The following is a 19370-nucleotide window of genomic DNA, read 5'->3' as shown; positions in this document are numbered from 1 at the left end:
TGAAAATAATTCATGTTTATTAAAGCGCTTTTACAATGTAGATTGTGTCAAAGCAGCTTAACATAGAAGTTGTAGTAAATTGAAACAGTGTCAGTCCAGTTTTTAGAGTTGAAGTTCAGTTCAGTTCAGTGTGGTTTAAATTTTACTGCTGAAAGTCCAGCAAATCCATCGATGCGCAGCTCCACAAGTCTAATAATGAATCAGATGCTTGTTTGTAGTAAAAGTCCTTATTAACAGCCATGTTGCTGGTGTATTCAGGGAAATTTTTCAAACCGCTTTGTTTGTGGTGTGGTCCTGATAAATCTATATATGGCACTTCCTTAACTCTTAACCCTCCAAGCAAAAGCGAATTGGGATACTCCTACCGAGGGCTAGGGGTAAGGGAAAGGGCTAAGAGGTACAATTGGGATTGGGCCAAAATCTTAGCTGTATCTGAAATCACTCCCATACCCTTAAATAGTGCACTCGTGTCCGAAACCATAGTGGACTTTCAAAAGTGCACCCAAATCAATGCCACAATCCACCAGAATATCTATTTCTGCCTCTGACCACAAGATCCACAGCGGAATCCTATTGGTTTAAGTTTCTAAATAATTACCATTTGTGTACATGACAGAAATCAAAATATTGTTTCATTACTAACTGGCAGCTAACTAAATGTTAAATAACCATCAGAGGGTCTGACCAAGAAGATGAAAATAGAGTTTATCTGAGGTATTTATAAAATGCAATATATAAGAACTAGTTTAAGTGGACTATATTCGTGGACTGTTGTAGGGAATATTGAATATCTAGTACAGCCTTTCTGTTTATAAACAAACCTTTTCTGGGTTGTTTCTTCTTGGGTTTCTGCGCAAGAACACCCAGTGGCTTTCGGAGAAAATTTACTACTGATTACAGAACCGTGCTCCCCTGACCAGATGTCTTTATTTGCCCAATCACGTTTGCGGTTTCATTTCAATTAGTTCCTCAGCCCTAGTACAGACCTTTTCTATATACGGTAGGAGGTAGACTTAAGGTGGAAAACTGAGAATGGGCCACATGCACAGCTAGTGTTTTTCAGCCAATGATAAACTTACGGTGAAACCTTAATGTGACTGTTTTCAATTTCACAAGGTTGCTTTTACAGCATCGACGTTGTAATGTAATTACTATACATTCAGTTAAATAGACTTAAGCATTTATTTAGCTGTTCAAGCCTAAAATGAGAGGAAAGACTGTGTAGCTGCTAGCGCAGAAACTTCATTGAAAATGCTGGGGTAAAATAAATTGTCATACTTTTAAGTCATGGCGGGAGAAAATTTAGTTTATTGCAGTGATGCTTGTTCGGTCTGAGACCTACTACATATCATATATGTATCAGGCAGTGAAGATAACTGATTTTTAAAGAAATCAGATCTTAAACGTGGCAATTTTTTTAATAGAAAGACAATTTACCGGAAGCCCTGGGGCTGGCTGGCTGAACATGTAAAGACTGTGTGCATATACCTCATTGGTTTATAAAGTAAAGTTGCTGTAAAAAAAAATCTTCATTCTGAGGTGGAATTTGTCCTGGATGTGGTCATTGATCATCCTGAAACCAGACTGTGAGAAAACGAATGAAATTTCTGGATTTCGCACGCCTTTGACCTTGGGTTTGAGGGTCGCTGTTTGACAAAGGGAATTATGTTTTCAGGGTCACTCCTTTTCCTGTTCTGAAAAAAAATCATTTGGAAAGGAGCCTAAACTTGAAATGTTTTTTTTTTTTTTTAACCAATTATAGTCTTGTCATGAGTATCGGTACATCACACCTCCAAATACAGATTCACAGTCAAACTGCAACCTTTACAGGGAAAAGAAAACTCGTTTCCTTATTTTTATCAGCCACTTGAGGATTTTCTTTGCGCAGCAGTGGAAAAAAAACATCAGGAACCAAATTTTCTCTGATCGCAGAACTATCTGATTCATGACAATGGTTCTGTTTACATTTGGCCACATAAATGTGTCTCTGTTAAATGGATGTTTCCGATCTTCAGATCACTAGATGCTGCATATGTAAAATTATCTTTGTCGACTTAAAATGCAGTGTATCTGATGCATATTTAATCATTATAATTATTCAGAAACGTTTTACAGAATGGACTAGTTTTACTGGGTAACTTTAGAGAAAGTTCTGTTTCTCAGACATTGTGATTTTGGTCCTGTAGAAATCTGCCACTTCTGCCTTTTTTTCACACAACTTCTGTAATGGGGTGTTCACATCAGATGCGACTTTGCGTTATTCGTGCATAAATAAACACGTGAACCTTTTGAGTTTACTCGTTTCATTCGTGTGCCAAATTTGCTTCAGAGAGATCTGAAGATCCTAGAACCTTTCAGAGGTGCACCAGGTCTGGGAGTTCATCAACTCCTCCAGAAACTAAAAAATAATCATGCTCATGCTAGAGCAAGGTCCTAATTGATTAATGCGTCGCGAATGCCCACTAAAGTTCAGATTTTCTAACTTGAGCGATTCGCATGTCAAACGCATAAAACACTCAGTTCGCGCTCAAATGATGTCATTCACACTGACTTATTGATGCAAATAGCACCACAGGATGTCGGTTTGCTTGCTTGCTTGACATGTTCTGTAAATCACTCGCGCTTGACGATTCATTCATGTCTGGTGTGAACGCACCATAGAAATCTACCTGTTTTTGGTCCTATAAGAATTTTAATCCTGTCTGAATTCTGAAAATGTTTTTTTTTTTTATTCTCCCGAAACTCATTTTGTTGTGTGTTTTGGTCAATGTGAACTACTGTACAATTTCTAGTGCACTGGTTTTCACGTTTCTGCATTCAGCGCACCAATAATGATGTAGATGTGTTTGCTACCCAGGGAGAATTTTCTTCTTATTATTTTTTAAATCAATAAGCAAAGCCAAATCACATACATTTAAGACTGGCTACTGTAATATCAGTTTCAAGTAAGAGTACTTTTGTTTTTATTGACAGATGTCCGATCAGAAAAAAAAAAGCATGAAGTGAGCTGGTTTAAGCAGTCCCATAGGGATTCTAAATCCACAGTTTTAATTTTATTATATTGAATATCCTATTGAACTATTTATTTACTAATTACATTTATGCAAGCTTTACTTAAGCCCTGTCTAGACAAACATGGGTATTTTTAAAAACCACACTTTTTATTTTTAACACGTTTTCGCTGGCTGTCAACACTAAAATGAAGTATTGAGTGACTGAAACCGAAACTTTCAAAAAATTCTGGCCAGGGTGACGATTTTGCAAAACTCTTGAGTATAGTGTGGTCATGTGGACACTACAACTGTAGTTTTTGCCTCAACATGTCAGCGTGCACATTTTTCAGATTTTCCAGCCTGATCCCACGAGAAAACGTAAGTATTTTACGTTTTGTCAGTTTGGTGGCTAATTCGTACGAAATTGTACGATTTTTAAAAAGGAGGCGTGGCACTTAACCCCACCCCTAAACCTAACCACCATTGGGGGATGAGCAACTCGTACTAAATTGTACGAATTAGATCGTACGAATTCATTCGAATTAGCCACTAAATCAAAAAGAATTGCCATGAGATTGTGTTGGATTTTCCAACACAACTGGGTGTACACCAAACTCAAAAGACAATAAGGCAAATTCCACACGTTCCCGCAAAATGCTTTGCATATTCAGCTTTTTCACAACTTGGGATGGTAAATTCTCCTCTATTTTCTCCTTTGCCTTGACTTGTATGCAGTTTACTTGCGAAAATACTTAATTCCGCAGTTTGTGCGAACCCAGCAAAAAAGGATTTTATCACCACCTGTTGGTTTGGTGTGCCCATAACATGCATCACAGTGCGTTTTTGCTTTTTCATGTGGACAGAGATTTGATTCGATTTTTTTTTCAGTTTATAAAAATACCTCTGTACGTGTGGACATGGCCTTATCTTGCCACACATTTTAATAAAAAAAAATGCTAATTAGTCAGAGCGAGGCAACATTTTCAGTAATTAGAATCCCCTGACGTTCATTAGCCTGCCTACGCTAAAAAAAAATGACTAGCTGCATGTTCAAAGTACTTATTTAAAATGAGTTGAAACAACCCAATTCTTAAGTTAGGGATAACCTAATTATTAAGTTGAATCCACTTAAATTGGTGTAATCGACCGGTCCTACTGCACCCAACCCGCTGTGAGCTGGGATCAAACTCGTAATTCTGTGCTTGGGAGTCGGTTGCTCTAACAAGGAGGCTAAAAACCAGACCGTAGAGTCTGTCACTAGAGCACCTTTAGAGGTTAGGGGGCTCATCCGGGATGGGGGTAAGATTTAGGGGGGTGAGTGTAACTGAGGCCAGCTAGCGAAGTGCTATGTAAGCAAACTTCACTCCTCTGACCTCAAAAGGCGCTCTAGCGACAGACGCTATAGGCCACGTTCTTTAGCCTCCTTGTTAGAGCAACTGATTCCCATGCAAAGAATCGCCGGTTTCATGCCAGCTTAGACTGGGTTGGGTGTAGTAGGACCGCTGGGTTATATTTGTAAAAACGATTGAGTTAACTTAATCGATTTGTGTTGAGACAACATGAAGGAATTGTGGAAGGAATTGTGTGGATGCCAGCTACAATGGAATGTAGTTTTTGATGTCACATTGTCTTAAACTATTCTGTCCTCTTTAGGATATTATCATTATTATGAAGTTAGTGGTCTGTTAAATGATATTAGCTTGCAGCAGAATCCTCCTGAAATCAGCCTGCGCTTGAATGAGAGATGACCTGCAAGTGGTTTTCAGTGGAACACACAGCATGCGACATTGGCCGTGTCAGTTTGTGAATATGTTTTGGTTGTGCTTGTGTCCGGCTGCTGGATGATGGATTGCCTGTCAAGAGGACAAAGTATTTTATATCCCCTGTTCCTTTCAATGCTAATGGAATCAATGATGTCTTTAAAGCAGGCCAGCTGCGTTCAAGTCTGTAACAGCTAGAGTGTTTCTCTCAAGTACACTTTGTTTTTTGCAGTTATGTTTGCGTTGTGTCAGCTGCATTCATGTTGGATTGTAAGATCAGCAGTGCATTAAATGTACACACGTTTGTATTTTAAGTTAATACAGTTTCCCGTCTGTACTTAACATTTAGCTAACATAGCTGAAAATACATCAATAAAACTTTATAGAAAAAGAACTGTATATTCAGAAAATTCAAGAAAATAATCAGACAACCGTATTTCTAAAACTTTGATAAACACAATCTAAACAAATATTTAATAAAAATGTGCAAGTAGTCCAGTAGAGGTTGCTTGATAATTTTTTATTTGTCTGTCTGTCTGTTTGCTTGTTTCTATTTATTTATTTAATTAATTAATTAGTTTATTTATTTATTTATTTATTTAATTAATTTATTTATTTATTTAAATAATTAATTAATTTATTTATTTTATTTTTTATTTTTTTTTAATTCAAAATACTACATATATTAACGAATAAATAGTGGGTTGCACTCATTTACATATATTGAATTGGAGACTTGTCATTTAAACCACTTATCTAACCCATTTTATTCCACCAGTTAATTTCTTTTTATTATTATTATTATTATTTCTGAAAGATCTAAAAGTTGTGGTGTTGGTTAAGGCAAGAATTTCAACCTTTACATGAATAAAAGAGATTGTTTTGATTGGTGCTTTGTCACTTGACCAGATCACTTTAAAAGCACCCCTAGAAGATGTAGGATTTGCAGCATTGCGCAGATCTACTGGTGTATAACATCAGTTATTATATATTATTATATTTTAAGTTTGGTGAGCGCCATTAGAAAGCTTACAAATCTGGATGCTTTTAAATGACCCGTGCTAAAATTAATTTGATATATACACAGCAAGTGTTGTTCATCCGCCGATAAACTTGTGGTGACGGGTTTATGTGAATATTTTCAGTCGATGATGTCATTTAATCTAAATAAAATCAGTTAAATGGACTTGAGCGTTAATTTAGTTGTTCAAACGTAAAACAAGATAATCAGGAACAGCTGCTGATCACTGAAAATCCTTTAAAAATACTGCGAGATAAAATAAATGTTGATATTTTAAAGACAATGAGCATGTAATTGAATGCAGTGTGTCTTCTCTGGTCTGAGACCCACTTTATATGGTATATCAATACGATAGATCACTGATTTAAAAAATAAATAAATAAAAATGTCAAATCTTAAGCTCTGTCATTTTATAATGGCATGAATGTTCACTGGAAGTGCCTGAGCTGGCTTATTCCAAATAAAAAATCCCAGTGTGTACACCCCTTGATGCCGCGATTGCCACTTTGGTTTGAAATGTTAGTTTTGAACATTTTAATTGCTGGTTGTGTTTCAGGACTTGTGCTTTCATTTGTATTGTTAATATGGAAGCAGGTGTGCTGAAAGTTGAATGATTGTCTAATGAGTGTTTTTCCTGTGTTAGTTTGAAACAGTCAGGCGTTCACACTGGGAACCCTTGGCCACCCTATAAGGAGAGGACCCCTTTGCATCCCTGCTATAAAGGACTGGTGCGCCTGCTGCACTGCAAAACCTTACATATAGTCATCTTTACACTGCTTTATAAGGTGAGAATTTCACTTCACTCAATCAAAGATGTTTATGGTAAATTTTAAAAGGTATTTAGACTTTAGTTTATTGACTTTGAATTTGCCATTTTGCATAGTTCGTATAAAAAGTGATGTTTAACAGAGCAAGGAAGTTTTCACAGTATTTCCTAAAAACTTTCTTTCTCATGTCTGGCTGGAGTTTAGAGTTTACATTTTTAAAGCATGTTTTTAAGAACATTTAATATTATTAGCTCCATCCTTTCTTCCATTCTTGCATCCCTTCCTTCCTTGCATGCTCGCTTGCTTGTTGCTTGGCTATAAAACCAACTGATATTGTCAATTGGCTTACCCAGTTAACCTAATTAACCTTGTTAAGGCTTTTAAATTATCCATCCATCCATCCATCTATCCAAATTAACCTTGTTAATCCTTTAAATTACGCATCCATCCATCCAAATTAACCTTGTTAATCTTTTAAATTACACATCACTCCATCCATCCATCCATCCAAATTAACCTTGTTAGTCCTTTAAATTACACATCACTCCATCCATCCAAATTAACCTTGTTAAGTCTTTAAATTACACATCCATCCATCCAAATTAACCTTGTTAGTCCTTTAAATTACACATCCATCCATCCATCCATCCAAATTAACCTTGTTAAGTGTTTAAATTACACATCCATCCATCCAAATTAACCTTGTTAGTCCTTTAAATTACACATCCATCCATCCATCCATCCATCCAAATTAACCTTGTTAATCTTTTAAATTACACATCACTCCATCCATCCATCCATCCAAATTAACCTTGTTAATCCTTTAAATTATACATCCATCCATCCATCCAAATTAACCTTGTTAATCTTTTAAATTACACATCACTCCATCCATCCATCCATCTATCCAAATTAACCATGTTAATCTTTTAAATTACACATCACTCCATCCATCCATCCAAATTAACCTTGTTAATCATTTATATTACACATCCATCCATCCATCCAAATTAACCTTGTTAATCCTTTAAATTACACATCCATCCATCCATCCATCCATCCAAATTAACCTTGTTAATCTTTTAAATTACACATCACTCCATCCATCCATCCATCCAAATTAACCTTGTTAATCCTTTAAATTACACGTCTGTCTGTCTGTCTGTCTGTCTGTCTGTCTGTCTGTCTGTCTGTCTGTCTGTCTGTCTATCTATCTGTTTTTGATTGGCTACAGAACAAACTTCTGTTGTCAAATGGCTTGCCTAATTAACCTTCTTAATCTGTTAAATTACACTTCAAGCTGAATACTAGTATACTGTACCACCAACATGACAGACAAAATGATTTGGTTATTAGAAATTAGTTATTGAAACTGTTATGTTCTATGAATGTTAAATGTGTTCTAAAATCTTCTCTCCATAAACTTGGGTGTAAAAAAACTACTAAAGATGACTACAGACCTCTGATAATGTAATGTTTTTTTTTCATCTGTGTTTCTCTTTGTTAGATATGGATGGACCATCAGAACATGTCTGAGCATGTGTTGTGTATGGTGCTGTACCTGATAGAGCTTGGACTTGATAATCAGGTCCAGGATGACAAAGTGGAAGAGGTAAGAACATTATCCCTAAATATAAGAGTGTTTTGACTCGTGTGTATTGCTCTCAGAAATCAGGAGCTTCTTATAAGGATAGTTTACCCAAAAAGGCAAACTGTCGTCATTTAGACACACTTCACATCTGGTATTAAAATGCATTATCATTGATCCAATCACAAAAGAATAATGCTATATATAGGTGTCAGTGGGGTGTGAAACATTTTGAGCCTGTCTATATTCAACCGCATTAGCATAAAAAAAATAAAATAAAATTGTGGTTATATACAGGAACTATATGTGTGTATGATTTTTATCTCATCATATACATTTGGTTTATATTTTCATAGACAATTTTTAATTTTTCATACGCAATTTTTGGCCATTGTGTGCGCACACAGTTGAAGTTACTGTGATTGGCTCTAACAGTCAGCGCTGTTCACCGAGCAGTGACATGGACACTGAAGAATGGCCATCGATCTGCTGATTTATGATAGTTGCGTTGTTGAAAACTCGCTCTGTAGACACACTTGTGTCTGGATCCACAAGCATCAAGATTATTACCTCATGGACAGGCCAGCAGGACAAACTATCCACAGTTAGAAAGAGAATTTGAACTTTACAGCTTTCATTTCCTCCCTAGTTGAAGCATTTATTTATTTGTTTATTTATTTTTTATTATTAGTCGTCGCTGATACATCAGCACATACAAATACAGTCTCGGTCATACAGTGGGGAAGTAAAAATAATAAAAGGGAAATATACAAACAAGTAAACAAGGTAATACAGTCAAGCTAAGAGCAAAAAATATATACCACAGAATAGAAAATCAGGAGATATGGTTGGTGTAATGCCAGAAAGGTGTCTATAGCTGCCAGAAGTCATCAGACTTTTGATGTATATCATAGGTGAGTTTCTCAAGTGGAAATAACGCACATACTTGAGACAACCACATTAGCCGCATTTCCACGATCGGGCCAGTGCGAGCCAGGGCTTTTATCGGGCCAGGCCGGGCCAATAGCCCGGGAGGTTGAGAAATGAGGCCAAAATCATGTCGCGTTTCCACTGTCGGGCTAGTTGCTCGCAGCGCGTCACGCAAACACCCAGAACGTCCCCCGAATCAAACGTCACACAACCCGTCACACAACCCGCCCACTTCAGCGGGAACAAAAAAACTCAAATTATAACCACAAACACAACCTGGCATCACTATGAGAGCTGGAAGACGGAGAACACCGAACACCATTTCTGCAAACGCCGTCTATTTGCCTCTGAATATTTTCCTCGGCCCAAATTTTCAGAAGAGCCCTCGTGTCCTAAACTGACCAGTACTGTCTGCTATCCATTTTTTCTTCTTCTTAGTGAGTTGATCAAGCGCGATAGCAAAACAAATGTAAGGGAAGAAAGCATCTTGTCTCCTCTTTACCTGACAGGAAAACTCCGCCTTTGTACGTAACCCCGCCCCAAAGCCCCAGTTGGCCCTCCTTGGCCCAAGGTATTCGGCGGGCCGAAAAAGGCCGGACGAGGCCCCAAGGAAGCCCCGCTTTGGCCCGATTACGCCCCGGAACTGATAGTGGAAACGCAACTGGCCTTGGCTCGCCCTGGCTCGCTCGCTTTAGGCGCGATAGTGGAAACGCGGCTATTTTAAAGGAGGGCTAGTTGAAGCATTTAAATGACTTGTGTTCACCTCCTTCACCATGGTGTTCTACCGCAATATAGAGCATATGAGATCAATTGTCAGTACGTAATAACCAGTTATTATCTCTTGCTGGACCGAAGCTGAATCCTCAGCCACTGTATTGAAGAAACAGTAAATTTTGACACCACTAGTCATAAACAACAATTAAAATTGTGTATGGATTATAACTGAAAATCTTCTGGCTACATTAGGCATGGGACAATAACCGGTTTCAAGGTTTACCATGGTTTGGAAAAGTCAAAGTTTTATAACCGTAAAAAATTTCAGTATATGTTTGGTATATGTACTTTTTTTAAGACTCTCTTGTTTAGATTTTTTTGGGCAACAGTATCTCCTACAGAAAAGGACCCTCCACATCAAAAGCTACTGGTCAGCCCACGATTTGGGAAACAAATCACTTATAAATCAACATCTAAGCCTGCTATAAACCTGAACAGTGCAATAGCTTGCTTTATATACACAGAAAAGAAAGAAAGCCAAAGATGTCTTTTAAAATTGTAAAGAAATCTGTGTTGTTGAAATTAATGAAGGCAGCAGAAGTCAATAATTTATTTTAATTATTTAGCCTGACATCTTTATTGTTCTAAAATATACTAAAAGTTAAAATATACTGTTCAATAGGCATTTAAAAAGAGCATATTTTAGAGCAGCAATCACAATACCGGGAAGCCGTTATTATTTTATTTCTGGTTATCATACTGTCAGAATCTTATACCAGCACATGCCTAGACTCGATTTGTAGCCGCTTGAAACCATGAGCTTCAGATACTGTAAGAATTCCAGACTGTTTTCTCTTGCTGAGTATTTATTCTTCAATCTGCTCTAGGAGCCCTGTATCGAGGAGCACTGCCACGACAGCTGGTTTCCAGGCACCAGCCTGCTGTCTAACCTCCATCACGTCATCAACTTTGTGCGGGTTCGAGTGCCGGAGACGGCTCCGGAGGTGGAGAGAAAGCGAGAGAGGGAACGAGAGAGAGAAACTCCACCCAGCACCAGTTCAGAAAGCGCCACCTTTGGGCAGGTGAGGCAGACACTGTCAGGTGTCCCGGGACATCTGGTTTCAAAGGGTCAAGAAGGGGGATTTTTAAAAGTGACCCCTATATGCAGTTTTATTTTTATTTTTTAACAACGTCACTCTCATTCCACAGAGCTCCAGAAGGCTGACAGGAAATTGGAGAGAGGTAGAGAAATTTGGGAATGCTTTAAAGTGGTGTGAAATGACTTCAAGAGTTTTGTTTTGAATAACTAAGAGTGGGATAGTCTAAAAAAAGAAAGATTGTGCTTGATTTGTTTCGCAGACGTTATTTTGAAGTGTTAAAAGACCTGTTGCTTGTGTTACAATGATTTTTTTTGTAAATTACGTTTTCATGCATTGATCTGTGCAGTTTTCTCTTGCTTGGTTTGTTGTTTTTTTTGTGTGGGTGTGTTGAAATTGTTTGTGATTTTTATTGATATGTTTCTAAATGATCATCGTTTGTCTTGCCCTTCTGCTTCCCTCATTGGGCAGCAAATGCCACTTGCTAATAACCCTGTCTTATGAGCCTCAAAGTGGTCATCATCTGAGGCAGGGATGGGCAAACTCGATCCTGGAAGGCCGGTGTCCCTGCATAGTTTTGCACCGACCCTAATCAAACACACCTGCTTGTAGCTTTCTAGTGATCTTGAAGACACTAATTAGGGTGTTCAGGTGTGTTTGATTAGTGTTGGAGCAAAACTCTGCATGGACACCGGCCCTCGAGGATCGAGTTTGACCATGCCTGCTCTGAGGCTACTTACTGGATCAGAAATCCTGAATCCTTATTTGAGCCATAAACAAAAGATATCTTTACACATATGTGGTTTATAGGATTTTTATAAGGGGTTGCTTTTTTATTATAATTTTGAGACATTCACCAGACAAATGTCTTTTGATTACTACGCATGCATCTTGCATCTTCTGCATGTTTAATGCACATTTTTAAAATGGCAGTGTTCGATTAACAGGGCTTCCGCTGGGTCTTAAAGTCTAAGATTTAAAAATCGAAATTTTAGGCCTTAAAAAGTCTTAAATTCGATGTTCTAGGTCAGGGGTCACCAATCTCGCTCCTAGGGGGCCGGTGTCCCTGCAGAGTTTAGCTCCAACTTGCCTTAACACACCTGCCTGATTGTTTCAAGTATACCTAGTAAGACCTTGATTAGCTTGTTCAGGTGTGTTTGATTAGAGTTGGAGCTAAAATCTGCAGGGCACCGGCCCTCCAGGAACTAGTTTGGTGACCCCTGTTCTAGGTCTTATATTTTTGCACAGGTCTTGTTTTTTGCGATGTCCATGTAACGCTACATCTAATGCTCATTTAGATTCGTTTTTGTTGTTGTTGCTAGGAGGTTTGCTGAAGGTGCAGTGTCATGCAGTGAGGGGTTTGCGTTTTTAATAATTTACGACAGTTTGCGTTCATTGAACAGTAAGAATGATTAATAAATCCATATGAAACAGTCCCTTAAAAGTCTTCTCTCGTCTTTAGTTTCGGGCTCAGGCGCACTTTGCACTTACACTACAAGCGCACCACACCTGAACCCAAGTGAACCGCGCTCTGGCACACGTCTTCCAACCGGGTCAGGGCCGGCCAACTGAACCGCGCCTGAGCCCGATTCAAAGCACTCAAACTTCTCTAACGATCCGGGACACAGGACTGGGTACGGTTCAGATAGCATAGTGTGAGTGCGGCCTAAAAAACTGCATCTTGAAACTTAACGTTGGCCTGAGTGTCATTTTATAATGTGTTTTGTGTGAACAGTTTCTAACTTCAACATATACTATCGAAAATAAATAATTTTATGGGTTCCTGCTTGATTGAGTTATTGATTTAATCACATGTGAATTACTCCGAATAATATGACTGATGAAATTTCTCTTTAAAAAGGTCTTTGCACACTGAAGTCTGAACGTTTTTGTATGCACGTTTTTCGTATTTCGTGTTTTTTCATCCGCCACATCCTCTCTTTATTCTCATTTATGCACTATGTTTGTCATAAATGATCTGTGCTGGTCAAGTGACGGTATTCTGTATTTTGCTCGTACGGTGGCTCAGAACGATCAAAACACGCTGTTTCGGATGTGAAAAACGACAAACTAATCATTTTTTTTTTTTTATGACGCTTGAGTTTCGGAGGCAGTTTGTCAATACGATTGGCAACGGGAGGTTGAATAAATCGTTTTTAATGTGCTGAAATTAAGAACGAAAATTTAGTATCCAGTGTGCAATAAACTTTATGGGGCGTTCACACCAGATCTGGCTTGTACGAATAGAATATTTTGAGTTTACTTAGTTCACTTGTGTCTATTTCGCTTCATTCGCACGTCAAATTCACTTCACAATAGACGCAGATTCATGTCATGGGAACGCTGTCTGTCTGCCTGCTGTCTCCAGTTTCGTTGCTAACGGCTAACATGGATTTTATTGAGAGAATAGCTGGGCTTTTATGTTCTTTATGAAGTCTGATAAACAGCCGCTATGTATAGATTTGTTCGACGCCTGAGTTTATTGGATAATTTCAGAGGTGCACCCAGCTCTGTAAGTTCATAAACTCCTCCAGAAGCTGCTCCTGGATGACAGAACCATTCAGGGATACTTCCAAATGTCCCAGTTTGATGAGCTGTTGTTTCGTGTCGGCACGAGGATTTCCCCTTGGGTCACGAACAGCAAGCACTACGTCATAACCCCCCCCCCCCTCTCTCTCTCTACTAGACCAAGCGCCTTATTGGTTAACACAATGCAAGTGTTCGCCAAAGTTCAGGTTTTCCAACTCGAGCGATTCACGTGTCAAACGCCCAAAATATTTGATCTCAAGTGTGTGTTTTTCATTCCTCCTGCTCATTCCTGGTCTGTTCCTTTTCAGAATCTGCGTGAAGCCCAGGTGTTCAGTCTGGTGGCGGAGCGCAGGAGGAAGTTCCAGGAGATCATCAACCGCAGCAACCATGAGGCCAGTCAAGCCGTGCGTCCCAAGTCCTCAGCGTCCCGCTGGCTTCCACCGGGCACACCTCCGCAGCTGGTGACTGAGATCCTGGAGATCCGCGAGAGCATGCTGTCACTGCTGGTCAAACTGCACCAGAAACTGTCAGCCAAGCAGAACTCTCTGTCTCTAAGCTGGTTGGCCGAGGTGGATCCGGCCCATCATGCGCACGGAGACGGTTTAACAGCCATCGAAAGAATCTTAGCCAAAGCTTCAGCTCGAAGCCGACACAGTAAAAGATGCCTGCAGGAGATCTGCGGGAAAGTGTGTCCACCCATACCGCCCAAGAAGATCAGTCCTGGAGATAAGAAGAGCATGGACAAGGAGGAGAGGTGCGTGGGTCGTATTTCAGAGCTCTCGTATTCTACATTTGGTTGTTTTTTTTTTATCTACCTATGACTTTAATGTCAGCCTAGCAAAACCATTTCTATGTGTAAGCAAGTATTTAAAAATACTCAAATGTCTCTGTCAATGTTTTCAAACTATTATATATGATTTACTAGACAGACAAGTGTTGCGACTTATTTTAAATAAATGTTGCGATTTTAATATTAAATAAATGTTGCGATTTAATATTAAATAAACGTTGCAATTACAGTAAATAACAACAAACGCTTTCTGAGAACAGTTTAACGATTTCGGTGCTGCTAGCAAAACAAACCAAAAAAGATATACACAATTAGGTCCATACATTTTTGGACAGTGACATAATCCAAACATTTTTGGCTCTATACACCAACACAATGGATTTAAACTAAAACAAGATGTACTTTAACTGCAGAATGTCAGCTTTAATTTGAGAGTATTTACATCCAAATCAGGTGAACGATGTAGGAATTACAACCGTTTGCATATGTGCCTCCCACTTGTTAAGGGTCCAAAAGGAATGGGGCAGAATAATAATCATTAATCAAACTTTCACTTTTTAATACTTGGTTGCAAATCCTTTGCAGTCTATTACAGCCTGAAGTCTGGAATGCATAGACATCCCCAGTCGCTGGGTTTCATTCTTGGTGGGACTCTGCCAGGCCTCTACAGCAACTGTCTTTAGTTCCTGCTTGTTCTTAGGCCATTTTCCCTTCAGTTTTGAAGGAAAATTTATTTAATTTCAAGTCCATTGTGTTGCTGTATAGAGCCAAAAATGTTAGAATAGTGTCGATGTCCCAATATTTATGGACCAAACATTTATATATATAATCTGATTAGTCCTCTGGTGTGGTCTGTTAGCAGCGCTCACCGCCGATACTCAACAACTTCTTTCACGGTGTGTTAAGTGGCTGATCATGATTTGCAGCCAGGACTACTATGTTTGCCACAACAAACTTCATAACCGTACAATGGTCTCCGCCTAAATATCCAATTCAGACTCAGAGTAAGTTTATACAGTACATTTCTGACAACGAGTGAACGAAGTTGTTTGATATCGAGTCCTCTCTGGCACACAACTTGTTGCATGCTGACCCGCGCACGCACACATCATGAAATCCTGACGGAGAGCGTTTGAGCTGGAAACTAGCGAGTAGCGGTCTCTCCTCACATCAACAGGCGTAAAGCTCACTGATCAACACAGACTGTTTCTTTGCGACCGAGATGACTTCTCTGCTTAATAATGATTACCTAATAATGCGATCAGTTAAACAGCTAAAAATGTTCTGATGGCTACTGTCAGTATGGAGCAAAATCTCTGAGGAGTATTTCCAGTACCTTGTTGAATCTATGCCACGAAGGATTAAGGCAGTTCTGACATCAAAAGAGGGTCCAACCAGGTTCTAGTGAAGTGCACCTAATAAAGTGGCCGGTGAGTGTACACCAAGTGAAAAAGCTTCAGCAATCAATCGCAACAAGACAATTTGATATCGTCATAAGCCAAGTAAGTAAAATAAGGATTTTTAGTGCATTTTGTCTTGAGGTCACCAAAGCAGATATTCTCGGAACGGTATTAAACGGCATGCCTTCCTGTCCATGATGTTGTCAGCTGAAAACCATTGAAGCATGATGTTCCTGTCCGTTTTAGTTTATGCCCCTCTATTAAGTGTCTCTTCCTCCCATCCAAATAACAAAGGAGAGACTGACACAAGCTCTTTTGTCTGATCGAGGTTGACGGAAATTTATTTAAGGCTCTTGTCACGCTTATTCAGGCTTTTCTCACTGAAAAGAAGCCTTGTCATGGTGTACATTTCATCAGGTTCAGTGGTTTGGGTTGTGAGCAGTAATTGTAGAGTTCGCTCTGCTGTCTAACCTCATTTGCTGAAAGCAGGTTTTGTTAAGTGTTGCACATGTCTGTACAATGATCACCGCTAATCAGTTTTGCGTCGCTTTCACAGGTAATCATGTCAGCACTGAACAAAAGTAGCATTTTTTTTAAATGAGTTCAAGCTGTTGGATTTGAAATGGCTTTTATTAGTGAAACATCAAATGTGATTGGGCTGCTCAAGCATCGATATCGCAACGTGCACATCTGCAATAGTCGCATCGCAAGATCTGTATTGTTAAGTCTGGATTATAGTTAACCAGGAGCCAAAGAATACGTGATTTGGTAGAGTTCAAAACATTAGGGCACTAGAAATTATGATGTTTGGAAGTGTAACAAAGATTAACAATATTTAATTATTTATATGTTTTATATATAAAAAATGTAAATAATTTTTGTCTTGTTTCTAATCTAAATATCTTCATTTTAAAGCAAAAATACGATTATTTTACATAACCCATTGCAGATAATGTTCTTAATTTATTAACTCTTAATTTTCACTTATTCCTTCTGAAGGTGAAAACAAAATAACATTTTTACTATTTGGACTAGAAATGAGACGAAGAAAGAAAAGCTTTTCTGCATTGCGAATTTACAATTTTCAATTTTTTTTTTCAAAAGTCTCCCTGAATACCGTTAGACCCCCCAGAAAACTCTTAAGTAGACCACCTTATGAAACTGTATTCATATTCAAATATTCATCAAAGTGAAATAAAATATCTCAATATCAGTTTTTCAAAATGTGCAGACCTAAAAGGTAAATGTTTTTGAATGCAATCTTTAAAAATTTTAAGTGCAGAAATCTATTTTAACCATTCCATTAAAACAACAATTCGTTGTCTTTTGGAAAAAGACTCATTTTACAAGTCACCTTAAAGCTAATAGTTGAGTGGAGCACATTTAGCTTAGCTTAGCATAGATTATTGAGTCCGATTAGACCAGGCATGTCCAAGCTCGGTCCTGGAGGGCCGGTGTCCTGCAAAGTTTAGTTCCAACCCCAATCAGACACACCTGGGCTAGCTAATCAAGCACTTACTAGGCTTTCTAGAAACATCCGTGCAGGTGTGTTGAGGCAAGTTGGAGCTAAAATCTGCAGGACACCGGCCCTCCAGGACCGAGTTTGGACACCCCTGGATTAGACCATTAGCATTACATTCAAAAATGTCAAAGTTTAGATCATTTTCCTATTTAAATACTTTTCTGTAGTTACATTGTGTAGTAAAACCATAATGATATGACGCAACTCACAAAATAAATCCCCAGCTTTTAAAGCTTTTTAAAAATGTTTTGAGGTGGCACAGTGGCTTAGTGGTTAGTACTGTTGCCTCAGAGCAAAAAGGTCACTGATTCAAGTCCAGGGCCAATTGGCATTTCTGTGTGGAGTTTGTATGTTCTCCCCGTGTTGGCGTGGGTTTTCTCCGGGTGCTCCGGTTTCCCCCACAGTCCGAACACATGCGCTATAGGAGAATTGAATAGACTAAATTGGCCGTAGTTTATGAGTGTGTGAATGAGTGTGCAATGTTGTTTTCCAGTGCTGGGCATCTGCTGCATAAAGCATTTGCCGAAATATCTGGAGGTGGATTCTGTGGTGGTGACCTCTGAAATAAGAGACTAAGCCAAAGGAAAATGAATAAAAATTTGTTAGCGAGATGCTAACGGTCTAATCCGATTTAATGTTTTTTGCTAAGCTAAAAGCGCTCCTGCCAGATCCAGAGATCTGCTAAATGGATTCAAAATTGAGAACTCAACTGTTAAGTTTTGGGGGACTTGTAAAATAAACCTATTTTCAAAAAAGTCTTCGTATTTATTTTTTTAAAATAGTAGCTGTTTTGTTTGCAACATTCATTTAATTAAGCAAAATAGGACATTTATCATCAGCATGTGGGATTAGTGTGAAAATATCCTGAAGTGACATGACATGCAAGTAAATTGGAGCGTTCATAACTTCATAACAAGCATTTCCTTCTCACTCAATGACTAATAGCAAATATATGTTCGACTTCAAAACTTTCATCCTTCAGACAGATATCAAATCTAATAATGTATTTCCACTGTCATTCTGAGGCTTTTTAAAATGGACATTTTACTTAATTACCAGTTAAAAGTGTCTGTTTTATTCTGTGCAGGCGTCAGAGAGCCAGAGAGAGGCAGCAGAAGCTGCTGGCGGAGTTTGCCTCCAGGCAGAAGAGCTTCATGGAGACTGCCATGGATGTTGGTGAGCTGCAGTTTATTAATATTTTGGCTGACCTTTATGAAACACATTTGAATTTTCAGGCTTAGTGGTTTGGTTTATTTGATGCAAAGCAACAACATATATTTTTAATCTGAATATTGTGTTCTTCCACCATTTCTTTCAGTCTGTGTTTATACTATGTGCAAAACACAGCCCAAGCTCTCAGGCCGTGTATTTTTTTTGCATGTATTAAGCTTAATTCACATGTATTGGATACATTTCAAGGTATAGATAGTCATCGTTTACTCGCAATTCTCTTGTTCCATACCTGCACTGTTAAAAAAATTGAATCAACTTAAATCGAGTCAAATGCAGTGCTTGGGTTAAAAGTTGAATCAACTCAAAAGACCAAGTTGCCTTTCAATTTTAAGTTGTGTCAACTTTTTGTACAGTGTGTTTGAGCTTCTTCTGTTGAACACATAAAGAAGAATAAATTCTGGGGAAAAAAACGTGGAAAACTGCATCCATTGACTTCCATAGTGTTTGTTTTTCCTACTGGTAAATGGTTTCCACTTCACAGCTTTTTTCCCAAAGATGTTTACTTTTAGGTTTAGCAGAAAAAGATACTCAAAATGTCAATAAAACAAAAAAACACCCTTATAAATAGCAAATGAATGTTCAATTTTGGGTGAGCTATCCGTTTAAGCTGTGGTCAACCTAGAGTTTGAGCATGCAAAATTTGGTTGGACGGTGCTCCAAAAAGGGGCGGAATTAAACAAGTTGATGCAATTAAAAGTGTATTTTAAAGTACAGAGCGGGCATGTTTTGGTCTTCTATTCACGTTATGAGTTTTCCCAGAGTCAGAGTTCACCAAGCTTGAACACAGCAACATGTGAAACTTATCATTGGGGTTGCTATTTAGTTGAGATAATTAACCGTGACCAATCAAAGCGCAGTTAATAGTGAAATCGGCTAATCGTTGCATCCCTATTAACGATATTAGTGCATTGTACAAAGGCCTTTTTTACAAAAATATCCAAATGTTTTCGGCTGCTCGCACCACTCACTCGCTTAATGTCAGGTGACTCGCACTCTGCGCAGCCTTCAACTGCAGCTCGTGCTGTA

General features: G+C 38.5%; 1 protein-coding gene across 2 annotated transcripts in view; it reads left to right on the top strand.

Annotated features, from left to right (window-relative positions):
* The window catches only part of ubr3 (ubiquitin protein ligase E3 component n-recognin 3), a 151766-nt gene that overhangs the window by 42128 nt on the left and 90268 nt on the right, over positions 1 to 19370 (top strand). Inside the window, exons 20-25 of one of the 2 annotated variants that reach the window (XR_008838320.1) lie at positions 6418 to 6559; positions 8049 to 8153; positions 10661 to 10855; positions 10983 to 11015; positions 13708 to 14153; positions 18199 to 18287. Coding sequence is in view for 1 of the 2 variants with exons in the window: in XM_056464685.1 (XP_056320660.1) it covers positions 6418 to 6559; positions 8049 to 8153; positions 10661 to 10855; positions 13708 to 14153; positions 18199 to 18287 (977 nt within the window). In the remaining variant the exon portion in view is untranslated. The remainder of the gene's footprint in view (positions 1 to 6417; positions 6560 to 8048; positions 8154 to 10660; positions 10856 to 10982; positions 11016 to 13707; positions 14154 to 18198; positions 18288 to 19370) is intronic. The other variant, XM_056464685.1, reaches the window with a different exon arrangement.

The sequence above is a fragment of the Danio aesculapii genome, chromosome 9 (genome assembly GCF_903798145.1).
Source record: "Danio aesculapii chromosome 9, fDanAes4.1, whole genome shotgun sequence".
Lineage (NCBI taxonomy): Eukaryota > Metazoa > Chordata > Actinopteri > Cypriniformes > Danionidae > Danio > Danio aesculapii.
The sequence above is the reverse complement of the archived record's forward strand: the minus strand, read 5'-3'. Positions and strand labels throughout refer to the sequence as shown.